At 31.6% G+C, this 26,022-nt stretch overlaps 1 protein-coding gene and 1 pseudogene across 3 annotated transcripts; both read left to right on the forward strand.

Annotated features, from left to right (window-relative positions):
* The first annotated feature begins 10,498 nt into the window (after nucleotides 1-10,498).
* On the forward strand, nucleotides 10,499-17,947 carry LOC114185079 (DDRGK domain protein). Its single transcript, XM_028072579.2, has 8 exons — nucleotides 10,499-10,677; nucleotides 10,792-10,900; nucleotides 11,720-11,826; nucleotides 12,612-12,713; nucleotides 12,808-12,966; nucleotides 13,126-13,182; nucleotides 16,243-16,279; nucleotides 17,482-17,947. The coding sequence occupies exons 1-8, from the start codon at nucleotides 10,558-10,560 to the stop codon at nucleotides 17,685-17,687; spliced, it is 897 nt and encodes a 298-aa protein (XP_027928380.1). The 5' UTR covers nucleotides 10,499-10,557; the 3' UTR covers nucleotides 17,688-17,947.
* A 4,029-nt stretch (nucleotides 17,948-21,976) lies between these two features.
* On the forward strand, nucleotides 21,977-24,787 carry LOC114183029 (mitochondrial import receptor subunit TOM9-2 pseudogene; annotated as a pseudogene). Of its 2 annotated transcripts, none has more exons than XR_014994927.1 (2): nucleotides 21,977-22,375; nucleotides 24,375-24,787. The product of XR_014994927.1 is annotated as a mitochondrial import receptor subunit TOM9-2 pseudogene, transcript variant X1 (transcript). The 2 variants fall into 2 exon arrangements; XR_014994928.1 differs by having other exon boundaries at nucleotides 21,978-22,360.
* The last annotated feature ends 1,235 nt before the right edge of the window (nucleotides 24,788-26,022 follow it).

Below are 26,022 nucleotides of genomic sequence, written 5' to 3' on the forward strand. Positions count from 1 at the left end.
GATCTCGTCTGAGGCGGTCACCACATGAACCCAGGCTCTGATATCATAAATAAAAATACTTTATAGTATAGTCGTGGATGTAGACATACACATTATACGCCGAACCACGTTAAATTCTTGTCTCGTTTACTTTTTTCTCCTTATTTTTTTTTATTGTTTTGTTCCTAATAGGATCGATCCACATCATTAAAAGGACGCAAAGGAGGTGAAGAATCAAATTCATCCCAGAATGGAAAAGGTTGGCGAGTTAATCCACCAACTTAAAGTTGGATTAACAGATTGAAATTTGTTATTAGATATAAGATTATTTGCGACCCATTGCATGGAAATGTCCATTACTTACCGCTTCTAAATAGATTGTAAAGTGTGCATCTAATCGATGTGGGTGTTTGAGTAAGGTGTGAGTGAAGTTGTGAAGGTTTTTGGAGGACCCGCATCGTGCAGAAGCCAGTTGTTAGGAACCATGGAAACAAAGGGTATCCTCCGTACTATACTGTGTTCCAAGAAATGCCATGCATCCTGATTTGGCATAGTTTAAGGCCATGGTTTCCTCCACGTAACATTACCAAATATATTAAGGTGGTCACACAAGTGCCTTGTTTCGAAACTTGTACCAATAAATACCATACACTACACCAGAGGGAGAGTTTGCCGCGTGCCACCCTTTGAACCACGATAACCACCTTTCAACTCAGTCTCCTCCGGACAAAGTTCCAAACATCATACCACATGGTGTTTGCACCCAATAATTTAATACCACCAACACTTCAACAAGAGTTCCACAATCAGGACACGATACCCTAAACCCCCAAGATATTTATTGTCGTCAACTAACAGCTGTGTTCCAATGAATCTGCCTCCATCCATATATATATATATATATATATATATATATATTAGAGTTGTCAAAATGGATCGTTCGGGTATTTGGTTAAAAAAATAACCCAACATTGCAAAGTCTAACATAATGTGTGTGACCATACGGATTGGTGAGCAAATCCGACTCACCACGGATTCAATCTGGGTGAGCCGGATTCTTGGCGGGTCAGGTCAAAAATTGACCCATATTGACATTTGTAAAAAAATTTCAACCTAACGCGACCCAAACCCATGGTGGACCGAGTTGACCCACGGATTCTGACCCACTTTAACAGCTCTAATATATATATATATATATATATATATATATATATATATATATATATATATATATATATATATATATATATATATATATATAATGTAGATTTAATTATTTAGTTAGGCCTAGTTGAAGTAATATTTAAAAAAATAAGTAATAATTGTGATATTCTAGTAATTTTAATAATTAAAAAATATAATAGTTAAACTGTCATGATGACATGTTTTGCATATGTGATGATATGTTTACACTGATATTTGAAACAATAGGCTCTGTGAATGGTTGTGTGAAACGAATAATGAAATTGTATGATGTTGTGAGAGACATGAATATGTAAGGTTTGCGAGAATTGTTATATTATGATTGATGTGTATTCTAGTTATCATGTTTTGATGTTTGTATGTTAGCTCACCATTCTTATTTGGTGGCTTCTATATGCGATGATCGTATTTTATTTTATATAAGAGCAAATGAAAGTGCAAGTCTCGAGGAAGATACAGGACAATAGGAAAATAGGAAAAGAGGTTAATATTAAAAGATAATTGGAATAATCTTTTAGTTTTATATATTTTTTTATTAATTATAGATTTTAGAAAGCGAAAAATTTAAATGTTACAATAATTACACTTTTTACTGTACACAAAATATGTACAATGGTAAAGTAAAATGAGAGAATATATAAATATTTAGGCATGTATTTCTTTTTCTTATAAAGGTTGAGAGATACTTTAAGACATACAATATTGTTGTTTCTTTCGTTATGTCATACTTTAATTCATGATGAAAATTAACGAAGATCTATCAAAATTATGGTTCAAGAAGGCATGACCTAGTGACATTCATAAAGAACAAGCCTAACATAAATTTTTCTAAGTTATATGTAAGGCCCATTAAAAATCTGTTTTCTTTTTTCTGCCCTAATGTCTAAGGGCTGACCTTAATCCGTTGGGCCTAAAGGCTGGCCCATATGGTGCAGGGGCCCTAAAGCTGTTAGGGTTCCCCTTTTAGCCTCACTTGCAATCTGAACCTGACACTGCCTCCTTTCCATTCCAGAGCTCTGCTAGGGTTAGCCGCCAACCCCCAAGGGAACTCCGACCAAAACTCCACTTCACGTAAGTCTGTTCTAACTTGTACCTTAGTTCCCTTTAGCCCCGTCTTCGTGGTTACAACTAGGGTCAATTAGGGTGAACTCGTTTTAATCTAGCTACACTGTTTTCCAGCACTAATCCGCTCTAGACGTCGTTGCGTTTTTTGTGCCTAAGGATCCAACTACTAGCTTGTTTTTCAGGTAAGGGAAGCTAGAACCCTTGTGTCTGGTGAAATGCTGGTAGTTTTGATTATGTTATGCGTTTTTTTCGTGCTTGTATGTGGTTGTGGTTGTATGGCATGATTCGTGTTATTGTTGGCTTGAACGGTGTTGATAGCAGCGAGGAACAGTGGCGAAGTCTGTCAAACTCGCCTAAGCGAGCCTGCCTCGCCTAGGCGAGATCAACAGGGACTCGCTTGAGTATTTCTCCACGAAGGGTCGCTCAGGCGACCCACTGCACTTTTGGGCGAGCGAACGTCTCGCTTAGACGAGGAGGGTCTCGCCTAAGCGAGAACGCGCGTAGGATTTTAACTCTAGAGGTCGAGCTCTCGCCTAGGCGAAGTAAGCTCACCTGAGCGAGGGTCCTCCTCGCCTGGGCGAGATCCTTCTGCCTGAGCGAGATGCTGGGCGAGAAGGGGGTTGAAATTGATGTCTTCTTTGATTTCAAAAGTGGATAACATGCTTGTATGAGTATGCTTTTAAGTTTATGAACTGGATGGCCTTTGTGAGTGAGGTGGTGCATGAGTTATGAATTGTGGGTTTTAACATGATGTGAGCATGACGATTGTATGAGAAGATTCATGAAATTGAAATGATGAGTTTGGTATGAGTTCAACATGAGATAGGAAAGTGTTGGTATTAATGTGACATGGTAATGGTATGAGACAGAGCTCCATATTCTGGACTCGAGAATAACGAGTTGGCAAGGTTTGGTTGGGAATACGAAAGATGTGGACAATGAGCAATTGTATGAAATGTATATGTATATGTATATTGTGTGTATGCATGCCGAATTCTTCGATTGATTAAGGAAGTTTGGTCCGTGTCAGTGCGTAAGTCCTTGGGATCCCTAGGTGAGATTTCCAGGGCCGTGCTTCAGTGGTCGGGACGTAATCCCATGGCCCCTGTTAGTGGGTGTCCATGGTGGTGCCCCATCTGTATAACTAGGTAAGGATTCAAGGTAAGGTTGCATCCTGACACTCTAAGGGTTCAGTTAGTCTTATCTAGAGCGGACTGACTCCTGTGGTGAGAGTAGCAGGAGGCCCGAAATTCACTAAGGGCTAACCTTGTGGTGAGGGAGATTGATTCATCATAACTCTTGTAACACATAGCTCGGGGGTGAGCAGAGGTATCCACCACAAGCGCAAGCATCCGCTGAATCCGACCAAGTTATATGTATCCGGATGAGTCGAGTCGAGTCGTAGTGTATTGCTTGGAATGTTGTACCTTCTTGTCTGATGTATGTTTAAGGGATTGTGAATATGTATATATATATATATATATATATATATATATATATATGACTTTATCGATGACATGATTTTTGGCTCTGGCTTACCCTTTGTTTGTTTGATTGTCTTGGATGTGTGGCACTTCTCTTTTGCGATGATCATCAATTTGTTGATGTGAGCAGAAGCGAGAGGTTCTCGTGATCAACAGGGGAACGGTGACTCCGCTACATAGCCATCTGGGCTGGAGCCGTTGTTTTATCTAGTTGGGCTTCTTAGGGCTACGACCCATGTATTTCGTTGACTTGTGACCTCCTTATGTTTCCTTTAACTTTATGTCTGGTTTCCTGTGGCATCGTGGTGTGCCTTACATTGTAAGGAGTGGGTTTAAACTCCAAGGCTGCACTATGATATTATTCTAGTGTGACGCTTCTTTGATTACGTTATTAATTAAATGGGGTGTTACATTTTATGGCATAAATGATCTTAAGAAATATCATGATTAGAAGTGAACTTTTGATTGATTTTGTAAAATTTGATTATGATTAAAAAAACTAAGTAGCATATATAAAATTTAAGGACATCACACAAAAGTTTGATGAGTATTGAAATAACAAGAGGTATTGTGTGGTTTACTAAATACAATTAAAATAATGCATGCATGAAATTCTTTCATTCTCGCTATAAGAAGGAACTTTTTCTGAAATTTCAGATGTTGTATCCCTCACTTGAATACTACATCGATTATTATTTACAAGAACCGATGCTATATGTAACCATTTATTTTTTTAGAATACCAAATTGTTATATTGGTTTATTGTGTTAATCAATATAATATTAATATGTATTTTACATCGTTTGGATAACTATAGTAATATATTTTAGACTTTTTACCTTATTTGTCTTTGCATAAAAAAATTTAACTAATGTAATATGCCATAAATAACTAACATAAAAATGTACTTTTTGTGAATTAAGAGAAAGATCTATAACTTTTCTTTTGAGCAAAATCTATTTGGCACCTGATTCATATTTATTTTCATTTAATTTATTTAGTATCCTCAAATATCATATTTTGATTCCAAGATTTCTTTCTATAGACCATCTTTATCTATTCTCATTCCTCACTTTTATTTTTTTCAAGTAAGGCCATGTTGAAAATAAAGATTTTATAGAACTTTATGAGACAAATTTTAGAAAAAGAAGACAAGTTTTTTTCAGGAGAGAAGATTTTAAAAAATATTTTCTTCAAGAAAATAAAAAGGAATAAAGCAGTCATCTTATTATGACATACTAAATGGAATATTCTCTCATATTTTTTTCAAAATTCATGGTCAAATTCACGGAAAAAAAAAGAAAAAAGGTTATAAAACTTAAATATAAAACATATAAAACTTAAATTAACACGCATACATTGTAAAACTTAAATTAAGTTAATTAAGTTCAACTAAAATAATTTTAAACAGCGTAGGATCTAAACTACAATTACAAACAATTTCTTAACCTTGTATTATAACTTAGTTTTAGGGCATAAACAGGGATGACACGACATTGTGGGGATGAGATTCACCGTCTCATATTTATCTTGAGAGAAAAAAAAATTATCTTCACCTCTATACTTAAACTCAATAGGTATTAAATTTTTGTCTTATCCCTACCAAATAACGGATATATACTTATACATGTACTCGTACCTGTATTTACTTTTTTCCTATTTTAATATCAATTGAGTAATTTTTATAAAATAATACAAAATTATAGTAAGAGAAACTTAATATTATCAAATAATTTAATATTGAAAGGTAGTTTATTTATTCAATATCAAATATTTAGAAACCTAGTTAATAAAATTTAAAAATATTTTTAATAAAAGGAAAACAAATATTCAAATTAAATAATATTTTAAATATCTGTTTACTTTATTTTTTAAATTCTTATAAATCTTTTTTTTATACAACAATTAAAGTTATAATACATGACTCAATCAAAATCACACATGGAGCATAGATTAAACTAATAATAATAGAATTTTAACATAGATCTTTCATCTTTTGAACATCAATATATGTTGGATGGTGATAAAAAGATTCATGAAAATTACATTAAATTATTATATTATAGTAAATAAAATTTATTTGTACAATTATAATGATAAAATTACATGTATGATAATGAGTTAAAATATAAAAAGAATTATATATAAAATATCAAAATAATGATTAAAATAAACAACAAACAAAAATATTTTTAAAAAAATGATCAAATGTGTCTTATAAGTAATTTGAGATACTATTGAATGAATAAAGAAAAACAAATGTATAATTAAGGGTATGATAAGATGAAAAATACCTTAGAGATCTAAAAAATCTCTTAAAGTATCAATTTAATTGATGGTTGAGAGATACAAAAATTATTTTAGCGAAACAAAAGAGTTATTCAGATGAAAAAAATAATAATAATAGAATAAAGAAGATAATTTTATTTTATATAATCTAGTAAATGAAATGTTTATACTGTTGAACACTTAAATTGAGAGTGTTAAACATTCTCATGTGAAAAATATATATATACAATAAATAAAAATATTAAAAAAGAGTAGAAATATTCAAATGTGAGACATAAAAAATATTTAATTGATATACATAATTTGAACATAATCGCATAAATATTGTGATAAGAAAAAAAATATTTTGGAGATGCAAAATAATTTTATGATAAGCCAAACAATTATAAGAAATAAAAGATAGAAAATGTGTTAGTATATATATATATATACATATATATATATATATACATATATATATATATATATACATATATATATATACATATATATATATATATATATATATATATATGTGTGTGTGTGTGTGTAAATTTACTTAATAGACTATGAGTATTTTAATAATTTAAATAGGAATGGGAATATGGCATGACAAATATTATGGTGGGTATGAGGACGAGAACATGACATATATGTATATCCTCATCTCCATTCTCATATTCAATCAATATGGAACGAATTCGAGCAACATCCACATGGACAAGTTTATTTGTCATTCCTAGAGATAAAATTATATAATTTATTCACCATAACTATTCCTACAACTTATGTCCCATAATTTTAAAGTATTTGAAAGATTAAAATAATTTCATTTATATAGTTTTAAATAATTTAAAAGATTTACTTTCAGGACCAGTTTTTATATATTTTAAATAATTAAAACGTCTAAATTTGGGAATTAAACTATAGTTTTAAACAATTTTTAATTTTTTTGATCTTGTAACTTATTCTAAGGACAATGATACTTTAACCTTTTTTTTACCCACTTTTAATCCACCACTTTAATCACCATTAGATTATCACATCACATCACTAAAAAGAATCAAAATAAATGATCTAATGGTAATTGAAGTAGTAGGTTAAAAGTGAGTCAAAAAAAAAAAAGATTAAAATATCATTTTTCCTTATTCTTATGAACACAGTAAAACCCTTCATAAAAAATTTATAAAATCTTTTTTCATAAAAGCGCAAAGACAAGGGTTTTGTTCATCGTGAAGTCTTCTTCAAATTTAGTCGAACAAAACTCTCTTTTGGGTGAGTCGAAATTTTCATTTACTTCGCTACCCACTCGTTTTTGGGGTAATGAATGTGATCTTTTTGGGTCACATGTGTTCATAAAGTCTTATCTTCACTTCTTGGTAATCTATGGTTCGTTTGGTTGAATCCAATTATTTTTCGTTGTCTTTAGGTTAAGGTTGAGCTTTTATGAGTTTGAAGGTGTCTTGGTGGTTCTTAGAGTTTCGAGTCTATCTTCGAAGGCAAGGGAAACTAAATGTTTTAAAAGTTTTGTTGTAATTGAATGAATTGAACATTTGTTAAAGCTTTGAGTGTTGTATAGATGTGTTTTTGGTGAAATAATTGATTGATTTGTGGAGCATTAATATATTTGAATTTGGATGCGTTAAAATTTGTTGTATGAGATTGTGGTTGAAATTCTGATTGATGAATGTTTGAACTGATGCATAAGTGATTTCATTTGCTTGATGTTGTGAAAGGGTGAACTAGTAGGATTGATGAATTTGGATAGAAGAAAAAATTATATGCATAATTTGAGGTCTTGGTAGGGAAATTAATTATTTTATGGTAAACATTACTTAATTGATTTCCATGGGTATGTTTTGTAGTTGTATAATTTGTTTGAGTTTTGGAATGTAAGAGAAAATACTTATTGAAATCCATTCATCACTCATCAAATGGTAAATGGAATTTGAGTTTTTTTTTTTATGACGTTAATTTGAACCCCTTTATAAGTCCTTTGATTGATTAGATTTGACACTTCTTGAGCTAAGAGTTTGATATATTAAAATATTATGAAGTTTATTGAGTGAAGAATAGCTTAAGAAAGGTCAAATTGATTAGTTGAAACTTAAAGAGAGAGTTTAGACATTTGGTTCAGCATCGGGCACCACCATAGTGTCGTCGGGCACCAATTGGACATGGGCCACTGACTTGGCCATAAGCAGTACTAAATTACCATCTGGTGCAAGCCAGACAGTGAACTCACTAATTTGTTGGTGCTTGGTGCCATTTTTGGGCTGTCAGACACCACCTTGTTTTCAGCTTTGAGTAGTCTTATGATAATTGTGATTCTCACTTTGTTAACCGTCAGATCAAGCTAAAATGTAACAATATGTTCTAGACATATGATATTTTGTTTTGACAATTATGATATTTGATTTAAGGTTTGTAATTAGAAAAGTCATTTTGATACGAATGCTCTCTTTTTTAGTTTCTCTTTTGTGTAGAAATTTTCCGCTTGATAGGTTGGTGGGCTATTATGCACCTACTTGTGTTTTGGTTTGATTTTGACATGAAAGAGTGCATTTTGTTTGGAATGTTTCATGGTGTTCTAATGTTTTTTGTTATCACATTGGATAATAGGTTGGGTGATGTATATAAATAAGTATGTAGTGAATGTATGTCAATGATATGAACATTTGTAATATGATGAGTATGAATTGATGAGAATGTAGAACATCATCATCATGATGGTGAACTTGGATCTTCCTCATAAGGTGGTTCTTACATCGAATTTCGCCTTCTTTCGCAGAATATTGTATCCAGTAATGAATGAATCAAGAGAAAGTGCATTTTATTGTAGAGTTGAGCTTGCATGTTATAGAAGATTACGTGGGTGGCTCCTGGTTAGGTTTTTTCTGAGGTGACTCCAGTGTTTCATTCTCTGCTTCCACGCACCACTTTGCATGCATTTGGTTTAATCATATTAATTAATATCATGCACAGTAATAATATATAATAATAATTAATGCAATATCTTTATAGACTACATGATTTTTATAATAATAAAGCACGTTAATTTTAATTTGTACTTTCCTAGATATTGAGCTAATATTTTTAACTAATAGTTAATTATTATGATCCTCGACAATTTTTTTCCTTAAAACATTTTTTGAAATTAATTAACATAAGCTAATTTGTAAAAGTATTAAATTGAATATTTAATCAATTTATGTGAGAAATAATGAACATGGTAATACACAAATTTTTGTCTATTTACTGCATAATTTTCTCGTTTTCTTTATCTTTCATATTAGTTTGTAAGATAAAATAAATATCAATTATGCTCTTTAGTAACTATTTCCTTCAAAAAGTCATTACTTGGGCCGAACCTATTTTCATATTACATAAAATTAAGGCCTTTTTTCTTCCTGCACCTGCATAATTTTTCCGCCCCTATAATTTGTAAAATGACATTTTATTTTTAGTGAATGTGACTTTTGGATCACTACAGAAATCTTTTAAAGCAAGTTTTATGAAATTTCTGGATTAATATTTTCAAAAAGGGATTTTGGAAAAAGAAGTTTTGGAACATTTAAAATAAATTTTTGAAAATGATTATTTTATAAAATAGATAATATTTTTTGGAACGAACTTCAGAATAAGTGTTTTTTTTCTTCATTCTATCTTAAAAATTACAGGCATAATTAAGTTGTAGTTTGGAAGTAACGGCAGTAATTGTAGAGCACGACAAAAATAAAGTAATGCGACAAGAATAAAGGATTTAGAGGGTTAGAGTTTAAGGTTTAAGAATTTATTTTGTACTATTAGTGTGGGATGAAAGTAATAATCATGGAAGAAAGAAGAAAAACACAAAAACCGAATGCATTTTTTTTTTTCTTTTCTTTGGATCAAATTTTCAGACTTTCAATTTACTTCATTCTACTTCTCTCCTAAATTCAACACATATTTAAGTATGTACTTTTTCCTTTGATAACAATTTTCTTTTTTATCTTGGGTCATTTTAGTTCAAAGCTTTAGCTACCATTTTTTCATATTCTTCTTCTATATATTTTTTCTTTAGTTATTTGAATCCATTCGAAAAATATAAGATAACAACTAATTGTTGAATGTTATTTTGATCCTTCTGGCCCATTAAAATACTACACAACATGAATGTATGTTATCATGTAATATTTGTTGGCGTGACATTTTTTTAATAATAATATAACTAAGGTCTTTAAAATATTAGTTGGCAAAGAACTTTAGAAAAATAAATTGATAAATATAGTAATAAATTTTTTAAAGATGTTCAAAAAATTCAAAGATAAAGTAAAACCATATTCTGTATTATATGCATTAAATAAGTTAATTTTCATTACATATTACAAATTCTGTTTTTACTAACCGTATTATGAACTAAAAAAATGCAAAGACAGAACGACATCGTTAAGCGGAGAAGAGAAAGGAAAGGAACGACGTCGTTTCCAAGAGTCCCAAACAGAGTTCAGAAATAAATTTCGCGAGAAACCAGAGAGAAGAAGAAAGAAGGGAAACACAGAGAGCTCGATTCGCAGCAATGGAGGAGCTACTCGTAGCAGTACTCTCAATGTTTCTCGTTGTAGCGTTGATCCCACTCTACCTATGGAAACGCCGTCAGGATTCTCAGCCTGCACCTCACCGCGACGAACCTCCTCAGGTTTGCACCTTCTTTCAACTCCACCATTCTTCCTCATTTCGCCACCATAACCCTAATCGCTTCGCTTTGAAATTCATAACCGGGTTTTTTTTATAATTGATAATCAATCGACAGGCTCCGCGGAGAGAAACCGTGGTGCGCGCCACCGCCACTCGTCGTATGCGTCGCCGGCCTGCTGCGTCTGGAGCTAGCACGTCGGCAGATTCACCTGCGACGGTAGAAGGTTTCTCGTTTTACTCTTTTAATTGCTTTTTTTTTTAGTTTAATTTGTTGTGCCTATGTGAAACGCAATAATGTCTTGGTGAATGAAAATGTGAATCAGAGATGTTGCTTCTTCATATATCCGAGATGAGTTGTTTTATACTAAGAGAATGTTTGGATAAACTTTGAAGCAAAAAACAAAAATAAATTTATCTTTTACGAAATTTATATAAAAGAATTTCCGTGAGCTTATGTGAAACAAAATTTAAGTTAGGGAGGAGTTCGTTCCATATTTTTCTTCGTATTTTCTTGTCTTTCTATAAGTGCTTGTAAAGAAATTTGTTCAAAATGAACACAAGGACGGTTGATGGATGTGAAATCATTGAAATCTGGTGATCTTTGTGGGTTTATGTCTTGCTATCTTGTTAGATGCATCGGTGTTATGTATTGTTAGTGTTTAGGTTAGAATGAGATATAGAGATAATTGTACCTGTGGAGTCAACTGTTTGACTTCTGATCTGGGTAGATAAAATTCTCAATAATCATTTATAGGGAAGAAAAAGCAAATTATATTAAACTTTTCTCATAAATTAAAATTAGATTATTGACAGTTTTCTTTTTAGCTTACTAAAGCTGATCTTTACGTACATATAAGCTAAAATAATTTAAACTTACGCGAGAAACTTGTTCGTTATACCTTTTCATTTTCTTCTCAACTGCATACTGAGAAGCTCATATGGAAGTACGATTGAACTAGTTGGTGAATGGAAGTATGCATAGAAATTGCTTCTTGAAACTGGGTTGCCATTTTGAGTGATGAACTCTGTTTGCATGTAAACAGAATCTGCTGGTGAGAGTGACGATGAAGCTGCCGGTGGAGGGTATTATGAGGCTAAAGCATCAAAGAAAAAGGAAACCAAAAGGCAAGAGAGGGAAGCACGGCGTCAGGTATTTTTTGTTGTTTTAGAAACTGGTACAATTAACTTTAGGGTAATTATATATGGACACCTAAAATCACAAACACTCTATTAACACCTATTATCTCTCTCTCAATTACGCCCCCTATCATACCTACTCTTCTCTCTCTTTCATGGTGATGTTCGGATATTTTCCTTCTTTTTTTACTTGCGTATATTTTTTGCTGGATTCTTGCTTTTTGCACCATAGCTTGTAGCCTTCTATACTAATTTACAAATGGACTATAACTTATGTTTGAATTTGATTTACCAAAAGTGTTGGCTTCTTGAAATGAAAGATGTTATCTGGATTGAAGGTTTTTAGTAAAGGACACCTGACTCAACCCATTTAATATTATTATTATTATTATTAAAACTGTCCATTTTCTCTACACGTTTTGCTGTCTTCTGAGAAGTGAATGCTTCCTGCCTAAATGGGATTACTGTAATTTTATTAAAAAAGCATGGTTATTTTGTTTTGACCTCTGTTATTGTTTTTCCCATTCAGTGTGCATGGCTACTGTCTCTAGTTTTTATTTAGTTAAAACTAATACTTAAACTGTTAAGTGTTGGATTCAAGGGTTTGTAGAATACAGGGGAGAATTTGTACTCAGATAGGGGTGTTGAGTGTTTAATTCAAGACAGCTCCTCCTCCCCTCATGTCCTGGGCATTGTTATGTATTTTTTAATTTCTATGCCATGTTTCACTTTTTTGGGAGGGTTTATCTATGTTAGTTAAAATTTAAATAGTTGTATTTTGGTCTTTCTTCTTGGAAGGCTGATGAAGCTGCACGAGAGTCAAAGCAGGCAAAACAAGATCGTTATTCAGAAATGAGGAGGTTGAAGGATGAGGAGCGTGAGGCACAGGAGCGTATGTTGGTGAGTTCATTACCTTATTCTGCTTTGATTTTAGTATAGACTTTCTTATGGTTCATTAACTTGCAAAGCACATGCTTTGTCATGGTTCATGTAGGAAGAGGAAGCCAAAGCTCAGAAAGCTAAGGAGGAGGAGGCTGCTGCATTGGAGTTTGAGAAGTGGAAAGGTGAATTTTCAGTTGATGAGGAAGGTACCCTTGAAGAAGCGCAGGATAGTGCTGAAGACTTGCTAGCCAATTTTGTTGAATATATAAAGGTCATTCTCCTTCGATTTCCTTGATTTCCCCTACTAAATTTTTCATAATTTATTCATGGGAAAAATAAAAATTAATAGCAATAATTTAGGATTATCTTTGTCATCTTTGAAGAGGTTTTATAGCCATGCTAATTTAGACTTAATTGTGTAATCATTCAGAAGCACAAATGTGTTCCCTTAGAAGAACTTGCTGCAGAATTTAAATTGCGAACACAGGTATTCTTTCCTATTTTATTCTTTTCTTTGAGTCAGCTTCTCTACACAGGTTGATCCAATGTCCTTATTTCTACTATTTCATGTGAGTGTGGCAGTACTACACTACTAGACAATTATTAGTATTTTACTATTATATAAACCACCAACAATGTTCCAAAAAAAAAAAAAAAAGGATGAAAGTATGTTGAGATAAATGACTAAGTTTACCTTGAGGTTACCTTTATTCTTTTTTATATTTATTTTTTTAATATATTTTGTATTGGTAAGGAAGCTAGTTAAAACCCTGTGTTTAAGATAGATGATGCTACTCCAATCTTATATGATAGAAAAATAAGACTTCTGGAGTGGAGAGATGGATGAAGGGAAAGTGGAGATGTAAGGTAGAGTGAACAGTGCATTCTACTAATTACTAAATGGTGTTTGTTATACGTCATCTTCTTGTGAAGATGTGAATTAATGTTGCTACCTTGGTTAGTGGCTATGAAAATATACTCCCTGGTATCTTTTTTTCCAGGAAATATCTCTTGGAAATAATAACTACCTATTTCCATTACATTCTTCTCTCTCTCTTTTAATTATTAAATACCAACCAAACATGTTAGCAGAAATATCATTGCTGGGCGCAATATTCTAAAGAATATGATTCCTAGGAAGAATACAGTACATGAGTGATCATATATTTCTATTCATCTAGGATGCTAATGTTGCACAATCCTATTGGTTTTCTTGTGCCTTAGAGCTCAATTACAATTTACAATTAGCATCACTGGGAAGTGAGAGAAGATTGTTGGGTCCTGGTTTTCTTCGTTCTCTGTTCTTTATTACAAGCAGGGCTGTATATGAACCCATTTTCGTGAGATTTTGGGCCCGAAATATATCTTTTGTTTTTCATGTGACAGCACTGAACCGTTCTCTCTAGTCTGATCATACAACCTACAGCTGCTGAGTTGAGAACATGAAACCCAAAATTCCCTTTGTCTCAACCAATAAGAATTACTCGACCCCTAAAAAAATAAATGGCATCCAAAAAGGCAGCGGGTCAAACAAAACATCCTACTATTATTTACAACTAAAATCCAGAAAAACTAAAGAAACAGACTTCCAAAAGAATATAAAGTTGAATTGAAACTAAGTAAAGAACAAAAGATCGAGTTCCAATAGAATATAAAATGCTAAACATAAAGCAAGGATAGCAAAACAGAAATAATCATCTAATCATTGTCAAGGCCTCCATTTGACGGTTGCATCCTCTTGACCCTCCTCCTCATCTCCATATGCTCTATTTCCTCCAAGCAATATTCCAGTTATTGTAAAAAACAAGTAATTTTTATTGCTTTCATTAAAAACATGTTGGATAGCAGGAACGGTATCATCAATGGTTGTGATGGGGACAATCCCTTGGTTGCTCTAGGTGATGATGTGGTATCATCAATGGTTGTGATGAGGACAATCCCTTGGTTGCTCTAAGTGATGATGTGGAAGCCATCTGGGAGCATGATAACTTTGTTATCCAACACATTTTGAGTGAGAGCATAAAATCACTCGTTTTGTATTAATCACAATATCATTTTTATATTAATCATAAAATATCACATTTCTTAACACATGATGACAAATAAGTAAGATGACGAGGCAAAATAATAGTCATGTTACCTAGTTATTGAAAAATTAAACAGCAGGGGCTCAATTAAAAAAAAAAATATCAACATTTTGATTACTTAATCGACCAAGAAAATTTATAAGGAACTCAATTGAACTCAATTGAAAATACCTAAATTTATAAGGAACTTGAAACTTAATTAATCCTTTCGAAAATTTTAGAATTGCGAATTGCACACAATAACTATTACTTTATTTGTATGTTTCCTAGAATTAGTAAAACAAGGATACTACAAAGATTATACAGCGGAGGAAGATCACAAAACAAAGTCCCTAGGCAAGAGCAACATCTCTCAACATGCAATACAAAGGCCTAAACCCCTGTAGTGTTTGTTCTCTCTGAAACACATTCAATACCAATTACTCATGAAATATAGACTTTCATGCAATATCTGCGAAAGTGAGTTTTAAGCTTAACTTAACCTCATAGAACCAACTTGTAAGATGATGTTTGTTCTCTCTCAAACACATTCAATACCAATTACTCATGAAACACAAACTTTTATGCAATATCTTGGAAAGTGAATTTTAAGCTTAACTTAATCTCATAAAACAAACTTGTAAGATGAGGTTTCCGTCTACTTATATGTTATAATTTAACCATATCTCTAAAATGTGAGGTTTCCAACATACCCTCATGTCATGGGTGGTCTTATAATGATTTGATAGCAGGTGACATGATAACCTAACAAACCTTACTAGGATAGACTCGTATACTATCTTAAAAAGTGGACTAAGTCTCACTTAACCTCACAATATTGACTTATAAGCTGAGGTTTGGATCTACTTGTATACTATAACTTGGTCATATTGCTTGTTAATGATATATTTGACACTATATGTAGAACGCCTCCTGATAACTGTTGCAAATCCAGCATTGTCTAAATGACTGTCTTGAGACAAAAAAAATGATAATTCAGATACATTGCTTACTAAATTACTGTCTCAAGGCACATCATACAAACTGTCCTATCAGTAACCTTGTTATTTATACTAATTCTGGAACACAGTAATTTGGGTGCACTACAAGTAACAACCAATCAAAATGTGCCACTCCCCTTTGAGTACAAATTCGTTTCATTATCAAATATTTTGCATTAAAACCACTTCCTTTTGGATGAAGATCCGTAAAATATTTCTTGTTCCCATTTCCAGGAGAAGAGATACGGGCCTTTAAGTTGAATTATAGTTCCATTTGGCACTTTAGCTTTTTGTAATTTACTCTCTACATTTGTATGGGTGTCAGACCAAGTGGTGATAGTTTCTAAGTAATGAAGCCCTATTTTGTACTTTCTTTTGAGACACTCAATATATTTAAGGATGAATATTGTTATAGTTCGTACTGTCTGAGTGATATCTTTTACATTCACCGGTTTCCTTTATTTTTTTGTACCGATGCAGGAATGTATCAATCGTATCACATCCCTGGAAAGCATGGGTAAGGACCTTGCTATTTAAATTGTCTTCCATCATAACAAGTATCTATTATCTTTCCCGTTTTTCTTAGATTTTTGTCTTTACATCACCTACATCCCCACTGGAACTCGTATATGTAGCCAATTGTCCATTTTCTATGGTAATTCATTGGCAAGGCTTCAATGTGGAGGAAATATTAGACTCAATTGGGATTCCTTATGTATATTTTAATTTATACCCCATTTTCATGAGTTACAGGTTGTCCATACTCATTAACTGTCCTTATATTAAAACCTTCCCACAAAGAATGACCAAGTTTTTTTTATTAATGTCAAATAGCAAAGGATAACGTGCCCTTTTCTTAGCATTGCTACTCAATCTAATTATTCTTTTGAGGGTTGTTGAACGAACAGTAAATTTTTTCTGGTATGTTGTGCCAAAGTTAGTGTTTGAGTTATCTGGTAGTTTTTCTTCATTAATATCTTTTTTTCATTGTTATTCTGCATCCAGAAAGAATTTATATTGCCTTTGTACAGTAGAGGAGTCATAGCAGCATACACTTATTGGGGATAAAATTATTGAAAATTACGAAGTCACGAGGAAGGTTTATTAAATAAGAAGAGAGATTCACATTAATTTGTGTTTTCCAACTACTTTCAACCAGTAATTTAGAGTATTAGAATATCGTCTTAGAGGATGTGTTATATATCTTTTGAACATTGTCATACATGATTCCCTCTGTAGGCATTTATTTGTATAGGAAGATTAACTTTGTTTCATGTTTCCAAAAGATAACTTTTAAGTACCATTTGATAAAAAGTCAGATTGTAATTATTTGAAGCTAGTTTTAGTCGCATTTTGAAAAAAACAATACTGTGATTATGACAATTTTTTTGAAATAAAGTGTGTTTTTTTGTATAATTCTAATCCAAACAAAATATAACTTTTGGCACTTTATAAAATTTCCCAAAAAACTCTCTTTTTATTACCACTCGTATTACTTTTTCAAGAGATTAAACAAATGGGCCTTAAATTGTGTTCTTCCCCACTACTAATAAGTATGCTGTTCTTGTCTCCATTTTTTTTTTTACTTGTTACAACTTGATAAAATTAAAATTATTATACGTTCAAATGTTGCTGCCCTTTTTATGGTTATGATATCCTACACACTGCCTTTGAGCTGGCAAGTTGGATGGGATATAATGAGTTATTTTTGTGCATCAGGTCGGCTTTCGGGTGTTATGGATGACAGAGGGAAATTTATTTACATCTCCCAGGAAGAGATGAAAGCTGTTGCTGATTATATTAAGCGGCAAGGGAGGGTTAGCATTTCCCACTTAGCAAGTAAATCAAACCAGTTCATTGATTTAGAGCCTAAAGTTCAGTACATTGACGACATTAATATTGGGGAGGAGATAACTGTCAACTGAGGCATTTTTTTTACTTAACGAGTGTGGGGAAACTGGTGATGTACATAAGAAAAAAACAGCAATGATCTGGTTAGCCTAGGGTTTGATTACATGACTTTGAACAGCTTTAGTATAAGGGCAATTTCAGATTTTTTTTCGTGCCGAAGGTAAACCATATAATATAGAAAGATCGTATTTCAAGAGGCAGATCTACGTGTATGAAGATGAAATTCTCCCCAACACACTATGGAAATGTATTACATTTTGTTTGACTCTAACAATTTTAGCATTACTTGCAGATCCTCAACACTAGGATTTGTCCCCAAGGCGAAATTTGAAACTTTTGATATATTGATTTTATGGAACTTTATAGAATTTTCAAAGGTCAAAACAAGTAAATATTATAGAATTTTATAGAATTATCAAAGCTCAAAATAATTAAGCAATAATACGCTAAATTTCTTAAAGTTAACTAACTCAATTGAATAATCATATTTGATTTTTTATAGATTTGAAAATATAAATCTCATTCATTTTTTTTCAAGAGAAGTAAAACCTTTGAGTAATAAAGTTGTATCTATAAATAAAATTAATTTTATGCCTGAGATGTATTGATATGGTTAAAATAAGTTTTCAATTTTTTTGAATTGACGAAGGTTTCGGGGGTTAAACCAGTTTAATTTCGATATTATTAGGGGTTCTCTGACGCAAAAATCGTTATTTTATTGTTGATATCAATTACTTCCCCCAGGGTATGCAAAAATGCCTGGTTGTGCGACTGTTTTTACTTAGTTTTTGTGTGATGTGTTGTGCAAGAAACAGCAAGGGGTAAGACTTAGGAAGGAGTGTGACAAAGATGCAACGAGGATTGTGAGCAATACTTGTAGTGGGTATTGGAAGACAAAGAGGGTTCTGTATGAGTATGAAAATCTTGTGTTCAATGTGGTATTCTCCCTTTCAACATCGTCACATTCTTTAATCAACAACAAAAACGTGGTGAATGATCACGTTTCATAAATCTGAAACGAATAAGTTTGTACTGTTTTTAACAATTTATCAATATGATATGCAAGTTGCTCAAATATAACAACAATATTTCAGAACAAAATTAGCAAGTTTACATCTACAACAATCAACAATCGTACTATTATTATATAACCAAATTACTTCTATTAATAAGTGTTTGATTTTCTTTTTCATCACTAAGAATTTAGTTTGAGGTTGAAATAAGTGATTAAATTATACCAATACTAAACCAGATCAAATGAAACATTTATTTTTTATACACGGTAAATTTTTCAGTTTAATTATATGGAAATATTAATTTCTCACGTTTTATTTTTTCTTTTATTTTCTCTCCCTCCCCGTTAACCTTATTATTTTACTCTCTGCTACATTTAGCACGACATCCAATCTTAATTTCATTCAGTTGTGCTGCAAGTGTAACCTACTAATAAGTATATTCGTGTTACCAGCGCTTATGTTAGGTGTAAGTGCTTCTCTCCAGATACCTTGACATTGTGTTTCCACAAAAAGTATTATAATAGGTTTTAAATTGATGAAATTAAAACATTGATGTTTCATTTTAAAAATATTTTATTTAAATGAATCCATTTAACTTGTTTTTTATATTAAAATTATAAGATAAATATATTTTATTATAGTAAAATTAAGTAAAACTTATAAGATTTGAAATTCATGACAAATATAACACAGCTCCTACACTATTAATTAATATTGAAGAGAGATGAAAAATTTTGAAGGAAAAGAGAAATTTTTTTTTATCAAGAATAGAAAGAAGAGAAGAAAGAAAGAAAAAAGAATACAGAAATAAGTGATAAAGAACAAAGTTGACAAGAGAATGGAGAAACAAAGGATAGTAAAGTAGTGAAAATATTTAAATTCTAAACAAGGTTTGAGTCCCTTTCTTAAATTTCTAATGCAAACATATATGAGGAAAGGTTTTCTGTATCCTAATGAACTTAGTTCTTAGTTATTGTTGTGAATTATGGAAAAACAGATGATGATTTCAACTTAACCATAGGTTCAATTAAAGGTCAATCATGATATTTTCTTTTTGAGGCTAATAGCTTCAAAGCTATAATTGACCTAAAAGACTCCAAATATTTCTTTTATAGGTCAAGAAAGACATAAAGTTTTTTAAAAATTCATTAGAATAGATTTATTTTTTGGGCGAATTATTTAGGTCATACTTTGAAAATGAATTGTAAAATTATTAGAAGTAATTTTGGGCCATAACTCATCTAACTTTTGTAATTAGGTCTATTTAAGTCTAATTACAAAAGTCTATAATTAGTCATGAATTGCACATTTAGCACATGTGTTAAATGAGAAAAGTGTGATATGTCACATGACATGTGATCCATTTCTTATGGATTTTAGATCTAGATCTAGACACGTGTTTCACATGGCCACTTTGCGTTTGCATTTCATTTAGTCTTGCATTTGATTTTGATTTTGATTTTAGTAGATGTTCTCTACTATAAATGAGAGTCTCCACAACTTGTAAAGGGTACTCTTAAATTGTTATTGCAAATACATATTGAGATCACCAATAACTTACATTTTGAGAGACTAAATTGCTAGAATATTCTCCTTGATTTCTCCTTTATTCCTTCTTCCTAAGTTGACCCAACTTTTTAGGAACCTTCATCGATCATTTTCGCTACCATTACATCTCCAATTTTTGATACATCATTCTTTTTGTTGTAAGGAAGCTTCATTCACCTATCAAATTTATCCATGCAGCTTCATTATCTAAAATCTGAATAAGACCAAATAAAAAGGTTAGGAAATTGGCACACAATATGATGAACGTTGTGAAAAACTAGATAATGTGAAGCCAACGAAGATTTAATATATTTGAGATTCACACTCTCTATTGATGCTTAAGGTCTCGCAGCTTTTGTTTGTGTCTCTCTGAATGTCTGCATGTCTGTGTGGCATGGTGCCATACCTTTGTTCAGGTTGGCTGCTCCTTGCCGCTATCTAGGATTTCTAACTAATTCACATTGCCATGTATATGAAATTAACACACCAATTTTCCTATTCCTAACTTGTGTGCATTTCAAAACAGATGTTCAATAATTTAAGTTGCTCTCATCAAACTTTTTTCTCAATTATATTAAAATGTTTTCAAAATTAATATAATTTTGTTGTTTTTGTTAATAATGTATCAATAACATTAAAGATATGTCAAATGTTATATCAACACCAAGTTTATTGTTTTATATTCCATTAAACTTTGATTCAATTCCAATATAATTTTTTTTAAAATAAAATAATTTTATTTCTTTCCAAATTAAAATTAAATTAAATTTTTATTTTCTTTCACATAATTCTTCTTACTATCTATTGATTATAATTTATAAAAATAACTAAATTCTTAAAAATTTAAAATAAATAGGTAAATTGTACTGAATAATGACAATTTCAATGTTTTAAAAACACAATTTCTGTGTTTAATAAAGCTAAAAGTCGTAATTTACGTACTCAAATTTTAATTAATTTATTTATTTAATTTTAAAGAAAACCGTATTTTATCCTTACGATATATTAATATTTCTTACCTTTCAATATATTTATTTTTTATAAATATATTTTTATTTTGAAATATTTTAATAATTTTATTATTTAATTATTTTAAATATTAAAATACTTTTGTTCTAAAATATTCACATACATATACCTTTAATACATAAAACTTATATTTATATTTTTAATAATCAAATTATTTTATATAATAATTTAAAAAATATGTCAAATTAAAAAAATTAACTATATACAAATTAAAAATCATAAAATTAAAAAAAAAAAATATTAATCAAACTTTTAAAAAGCAATTTAAATTAAAAGAACATGTTTATATAAAAATTTATAAATAGAAAACTTTTAACAAATTGAAACAGGAAGGCAAAGATAATAGGAGATGTGAAAACTAATAAAAAAATTAACCAAGTTGTACATTGAGGAACACAATTTTTTTTAAAAGTAAGATAAAAAAATATAAAAAATATATAAAAATTGAAAATGAAGTCATATCCCATTAAATAGTATAAAAATTATCAAAACTCTTCTTTTAAGTAGAGGAGTTGTTTAATGACTAATATTCAGAAAGAGGACTCATTCATTTTTTTTAATACACATTTTCTCTCTATTAAGATGAATATATGTTGTCACTAAAATTATTTGGTTGAATATATTTTTTATAACAACAAAAGTATAGTTATGGAGTTATAGAAAAAAAAGACACTAAAAATATATTTAAGTAACATATAGATATTTTATAACAGCAATCACACGTAGCTACAGGGTATAAGGAGAAGGGAAACAAATCTGCAAAACCCTAATTCCTTCATTCCTGTCTTTAATGGCGTCCCAAGGTAAAAGAGGTGGAGTATGGCTTCCTGACAGGCCCAGCGATTCCAGCTCCGTGCTCAACAAGATCTCTCGCTCCTCTATCGTTGTCCGTGGTAAGGAGGCCGCCGGCGACGCTGCCTTTGTGGCGAAGAAGCTCCTCCGAAGCACCGGCAAGGCGGCCTGGATCGCCGGCACCACCTTTCTTGTCCTCGTCGTCCCTCTCATCGTGGAGATGGACCGCGAGCAGCAGTTCAACGACATTGAGCTCCAACAGGCCAGCCTCCTTGGCACCCCTGCCCTCAAATAAAAACAAGGTTTTCTCAGATCCGGTACCTTCCATTTGAAACCTGCATGTCTGCATGCACTCCTGCTTCTAGGGTTTCCGCTCCCAATAACTTTACCTTCCTAGATTTTGATAAAAAGAAACACTCTCTGTGAGAAATTTTGGTGTATTCTTAGGATTGATACTGTCATTACTTTGTCTGTGATGAACTTGAGAAGAACTTTGAATAGAGTGATAGTTGGGTTACCATTGCATTTTATAGGTTTAGTCTTACACTAGTTTCCGTGTTGAAGATCAAATTTAGTTACTGTTCTTATATTTTATTTGAGTATTGTTTTTGAAACAAAGTTTATGTAGCTTATGATTGTTGTGGTTGTTATCGTACTTTTTGCAACTTGATGAGAACCCAAGTTATTCAGTTGATTGTTGGGTGCTGTTAAATTTTTTCACAAAGAAACATAAAACAAAGGGTTGGGTTGAGTCAAATCAATTACTTGAAATTATGATAATTTGTAAACGGATGGTCGATACTATAATTACTTACTGAATGGTGATGGTTTAATTTGACCCACCCTGTGTCTGTGTCTGTTTCTGTGCCTGAACATGGTATAATCTTTGGTGGCTTCTTAGCTTCTTGGTGAGTTCCTCCGATATGCAAAAACACCCTAGTTTTGGATCTAGCTTTAAGTAACCTTGGTTTACTCTCAGACAAGGTGGTTCTACCTTTTCTTGGATGGGGTGGTTCTGTTTTTATGGTCTGGTTGAACACAAGCTAGAAGTGCATCTGAAAGTTTCTCCATTGGAAATACAGAGTTTTTTTCCGAGTAGAGAAGTTTTTTCTCAAAAGCATGTCTAAACACGTCCTTGGTATTTTGTGTTTTTTGACATAATCCTAATTAGAGTTTCATTCATGATGTCCTGTCAAAGTTTAAACTGCTTCCTCTGATTCAAACAAGCTATGTCATCTTCTACTGTTCTATAACTTCATTCCTCTCTTTAGGCTCGGTGCTACCCAAACCCATTGTCTTTTTGTTATCTGGAAGATCTTGTTCACCTGTAGCACACGGTTTGGTTGATGCATTTTAATGGTCCAGTTGGTTGTGACTAGCACCTCTAAGTGCCAACGGACAGAGCAGATGCTGATGGTGGATTGATTGATGAATTTCTATTCTTGTTCACCTGCGTTCCTTCCTGTTGGTTTATGTATGTTTTGGAATGAGAAAATGGTGGAGAGAAACCTTATGCATCTTCCTCCCACGGCTGGAGTATTTCATAGAATATGGTTCTACTGATCTCCAAAAGAATAACTTGATTTCTCATCTCATGTAATGGAATAGCATTAACTGAAATTTATCGGTTTATCAGCGCCAGTGCACCATGTATACCATGTATATTTATTTGCATCTTTTTTCACTGAAAAAAATTTTGTTTTGTGTTTCCAAACGGTTGTGTCGCATTCATGTTTGATTGTTGGAGTAAGTGTTTAAGTTTCAAATTGTAAGATCATCAACATCTGCTGTGTTCAAATACTCTGTTGCATGTTCATTGGGAGGTTTTAGTTGGTGTTTTCATGTACTGGCATGTGTAATGTACATGGTTGTTTTTCACGATTTAACTCAGGTTTTCAGTGCGTTACTCTGTTCTTTCACTCATTATTGCACTTAAGTTTGTATCCCTTGTCTTTTTTCTGTCCTCATTTTGCCCGAGGAGCAAGAATCATCTTCATTGTTTCTCTCTTTCTCTCTCTCTCTATGAACTTCACCTCTAGAATTGAATGATTGCGGAGATGAGGAATTTGAAAATTTTACTTGACTTATTGATTCTTTTGATATTTTATTGTAAGCACGACCTAGAAGTGTTCATATTCTACTAAATACTGTGGGCTTTGTTATGAGAAAAAATATCGGTGGTGTGGAATATTGTATTTCTATGTCAGGATAGGCAGTTTTCTTATCATTTAATTTCTTCTATTAGTTGTTGTCTGGATTTTGCTAATGTACCTACTTTGTTTTTAATAAATTGTGTGGTTGTATTTCTCTTTTCAGAAATCTTTGAAATTTAGGGGGTGTTCTACATTTTGGGAACCTGTGGGAAAAAGTAATTACTAGCTGATTACAAATGGCACCAAATAAAAGAGTGGTAGCGGCTTATCGTGCAATTGGAAGTCTTGGAATTGATGAGTCGAAAGTGAAATGCGATAAAGAAACTCCTCAAAGTGTTTGACAAAAACTGGGAACTGATAGAAGCAGAGAACTAGAGTTCTAGTACATGCTATATTTGAGGAGGACGATAATATGGTGTGTTTCCCACTTTATGTGTTGTCTCTCTAACACATGTGTATAGAATTTTATATTATAGAATTTTCAAAGGTCAAAACAAGGAAGAACTAAATTGAAAAATCATATTTGATTTTTTAAAGATTTGAAAATATAAATTTCATTCATTTTTTTCAGGTTTAGTAATACAGTTGTATCTATAAATAAAATCAATTTCATGTTTGAGATGTATTGATATGATTAAAATAAGTTTTTAATTTCTTTTAATAAATATCTATGAAAACAAATAATACGCAGATAACGTTAAGTATTGTAAAATTTTCGAAAGAAAAGACAAATAAATCATAAAGCTTTTTAAGCTATTGATGATAAACAAATTAAGTAAATAAATACTGAAAGTGAAAAAGCAGTAATGAAACAAACAAGTGATGATAAGTAATTGTAAAGTGCACGATAAATAAAATCATTAAAAACATAAATAACGAGAAAAACATGAATGAAAGAAAAGAGTAAATAACAAAAGAAACAAATTGCAAAAGAAAACCATAATTTCAAGTGATAAAAAAACCATTTCCATATATCTCAATTCCCCTTTATATATAATTTCTCACATAATTTTTATAAATGATTATATTTTAAAAAAAAATTATATTAGTCAAACTTTCATCTGTTAAAGCAATTTTTTTTAGCAATAACATATACCTTACACAATGTGTGAATGTAACATAAATTATTAAAAAATAGTGTTACTTATTAGGTAATACACAAACACTATAGTGTTACATTGAAATTAACTATACATTTGTCACTCAACTTTTTTACACTTTTATCCTCCTAGTTTCACCTTTTCAAACAAAACACAATTTGCCAATAGTGTTTAAATTACTTTGTTATAAGATCCTAAACGAGATGCATTAACTTTTGAAAGTCGTGGAACCAAATCCAATTATACTTTTGTAATTTATGGTATAAAGAAAGAAAAAAAAACAGGAATAGATCAAGTTACGTTACCCTGAGAACTCTGTACTCGCATTATTGATTATCTCTAATTCTATTGTCACGCAAAAGAGAAATTACAGAGATTTGTATATCATAAAATTCAAAAGAAGAACTTCCATATACACCCCTTTCCACCCTCCTCTGAGAAAATTATATATATAATATTTTTCCTCCACACACAATCATTTAAAGGCAAATTGGTTGTTTTGGACCTTGAGCTGTACTTCATTGTTGCGTCGCCGATTGTTGGTCTGCTAGGTGTAATTTTTAATCTTTTTTCATTCAAACTTGTTGATTTATATGTTAATTGCAGCAACTCCGAAAATGAAAATCTTCCTCCATCCCAAAGTAATCTCAATCTAAAGGAAAACTGAAGAACCTGTGAATGAGAAGGTTAAAACTCTGTTTGAGAAACGTA

This window comes from Vigna unguiculata, chromosome 5 (genome assembly GCF_037176805.1).
Source record: "Vigna unguiculata cultivar grain cowpea cultivar isolate G323 ecotype 2 chromosome 5, ASM3717680v1, whole genome shotgun sequence".
NCBI classification, from domain to species: domain Eukaryota; kingdom Viridiplantae; phylum Streptophyta; class Magnoliopsida; order Fabales; family Fabaceae; genus Vigna; species Vigna unguiculata.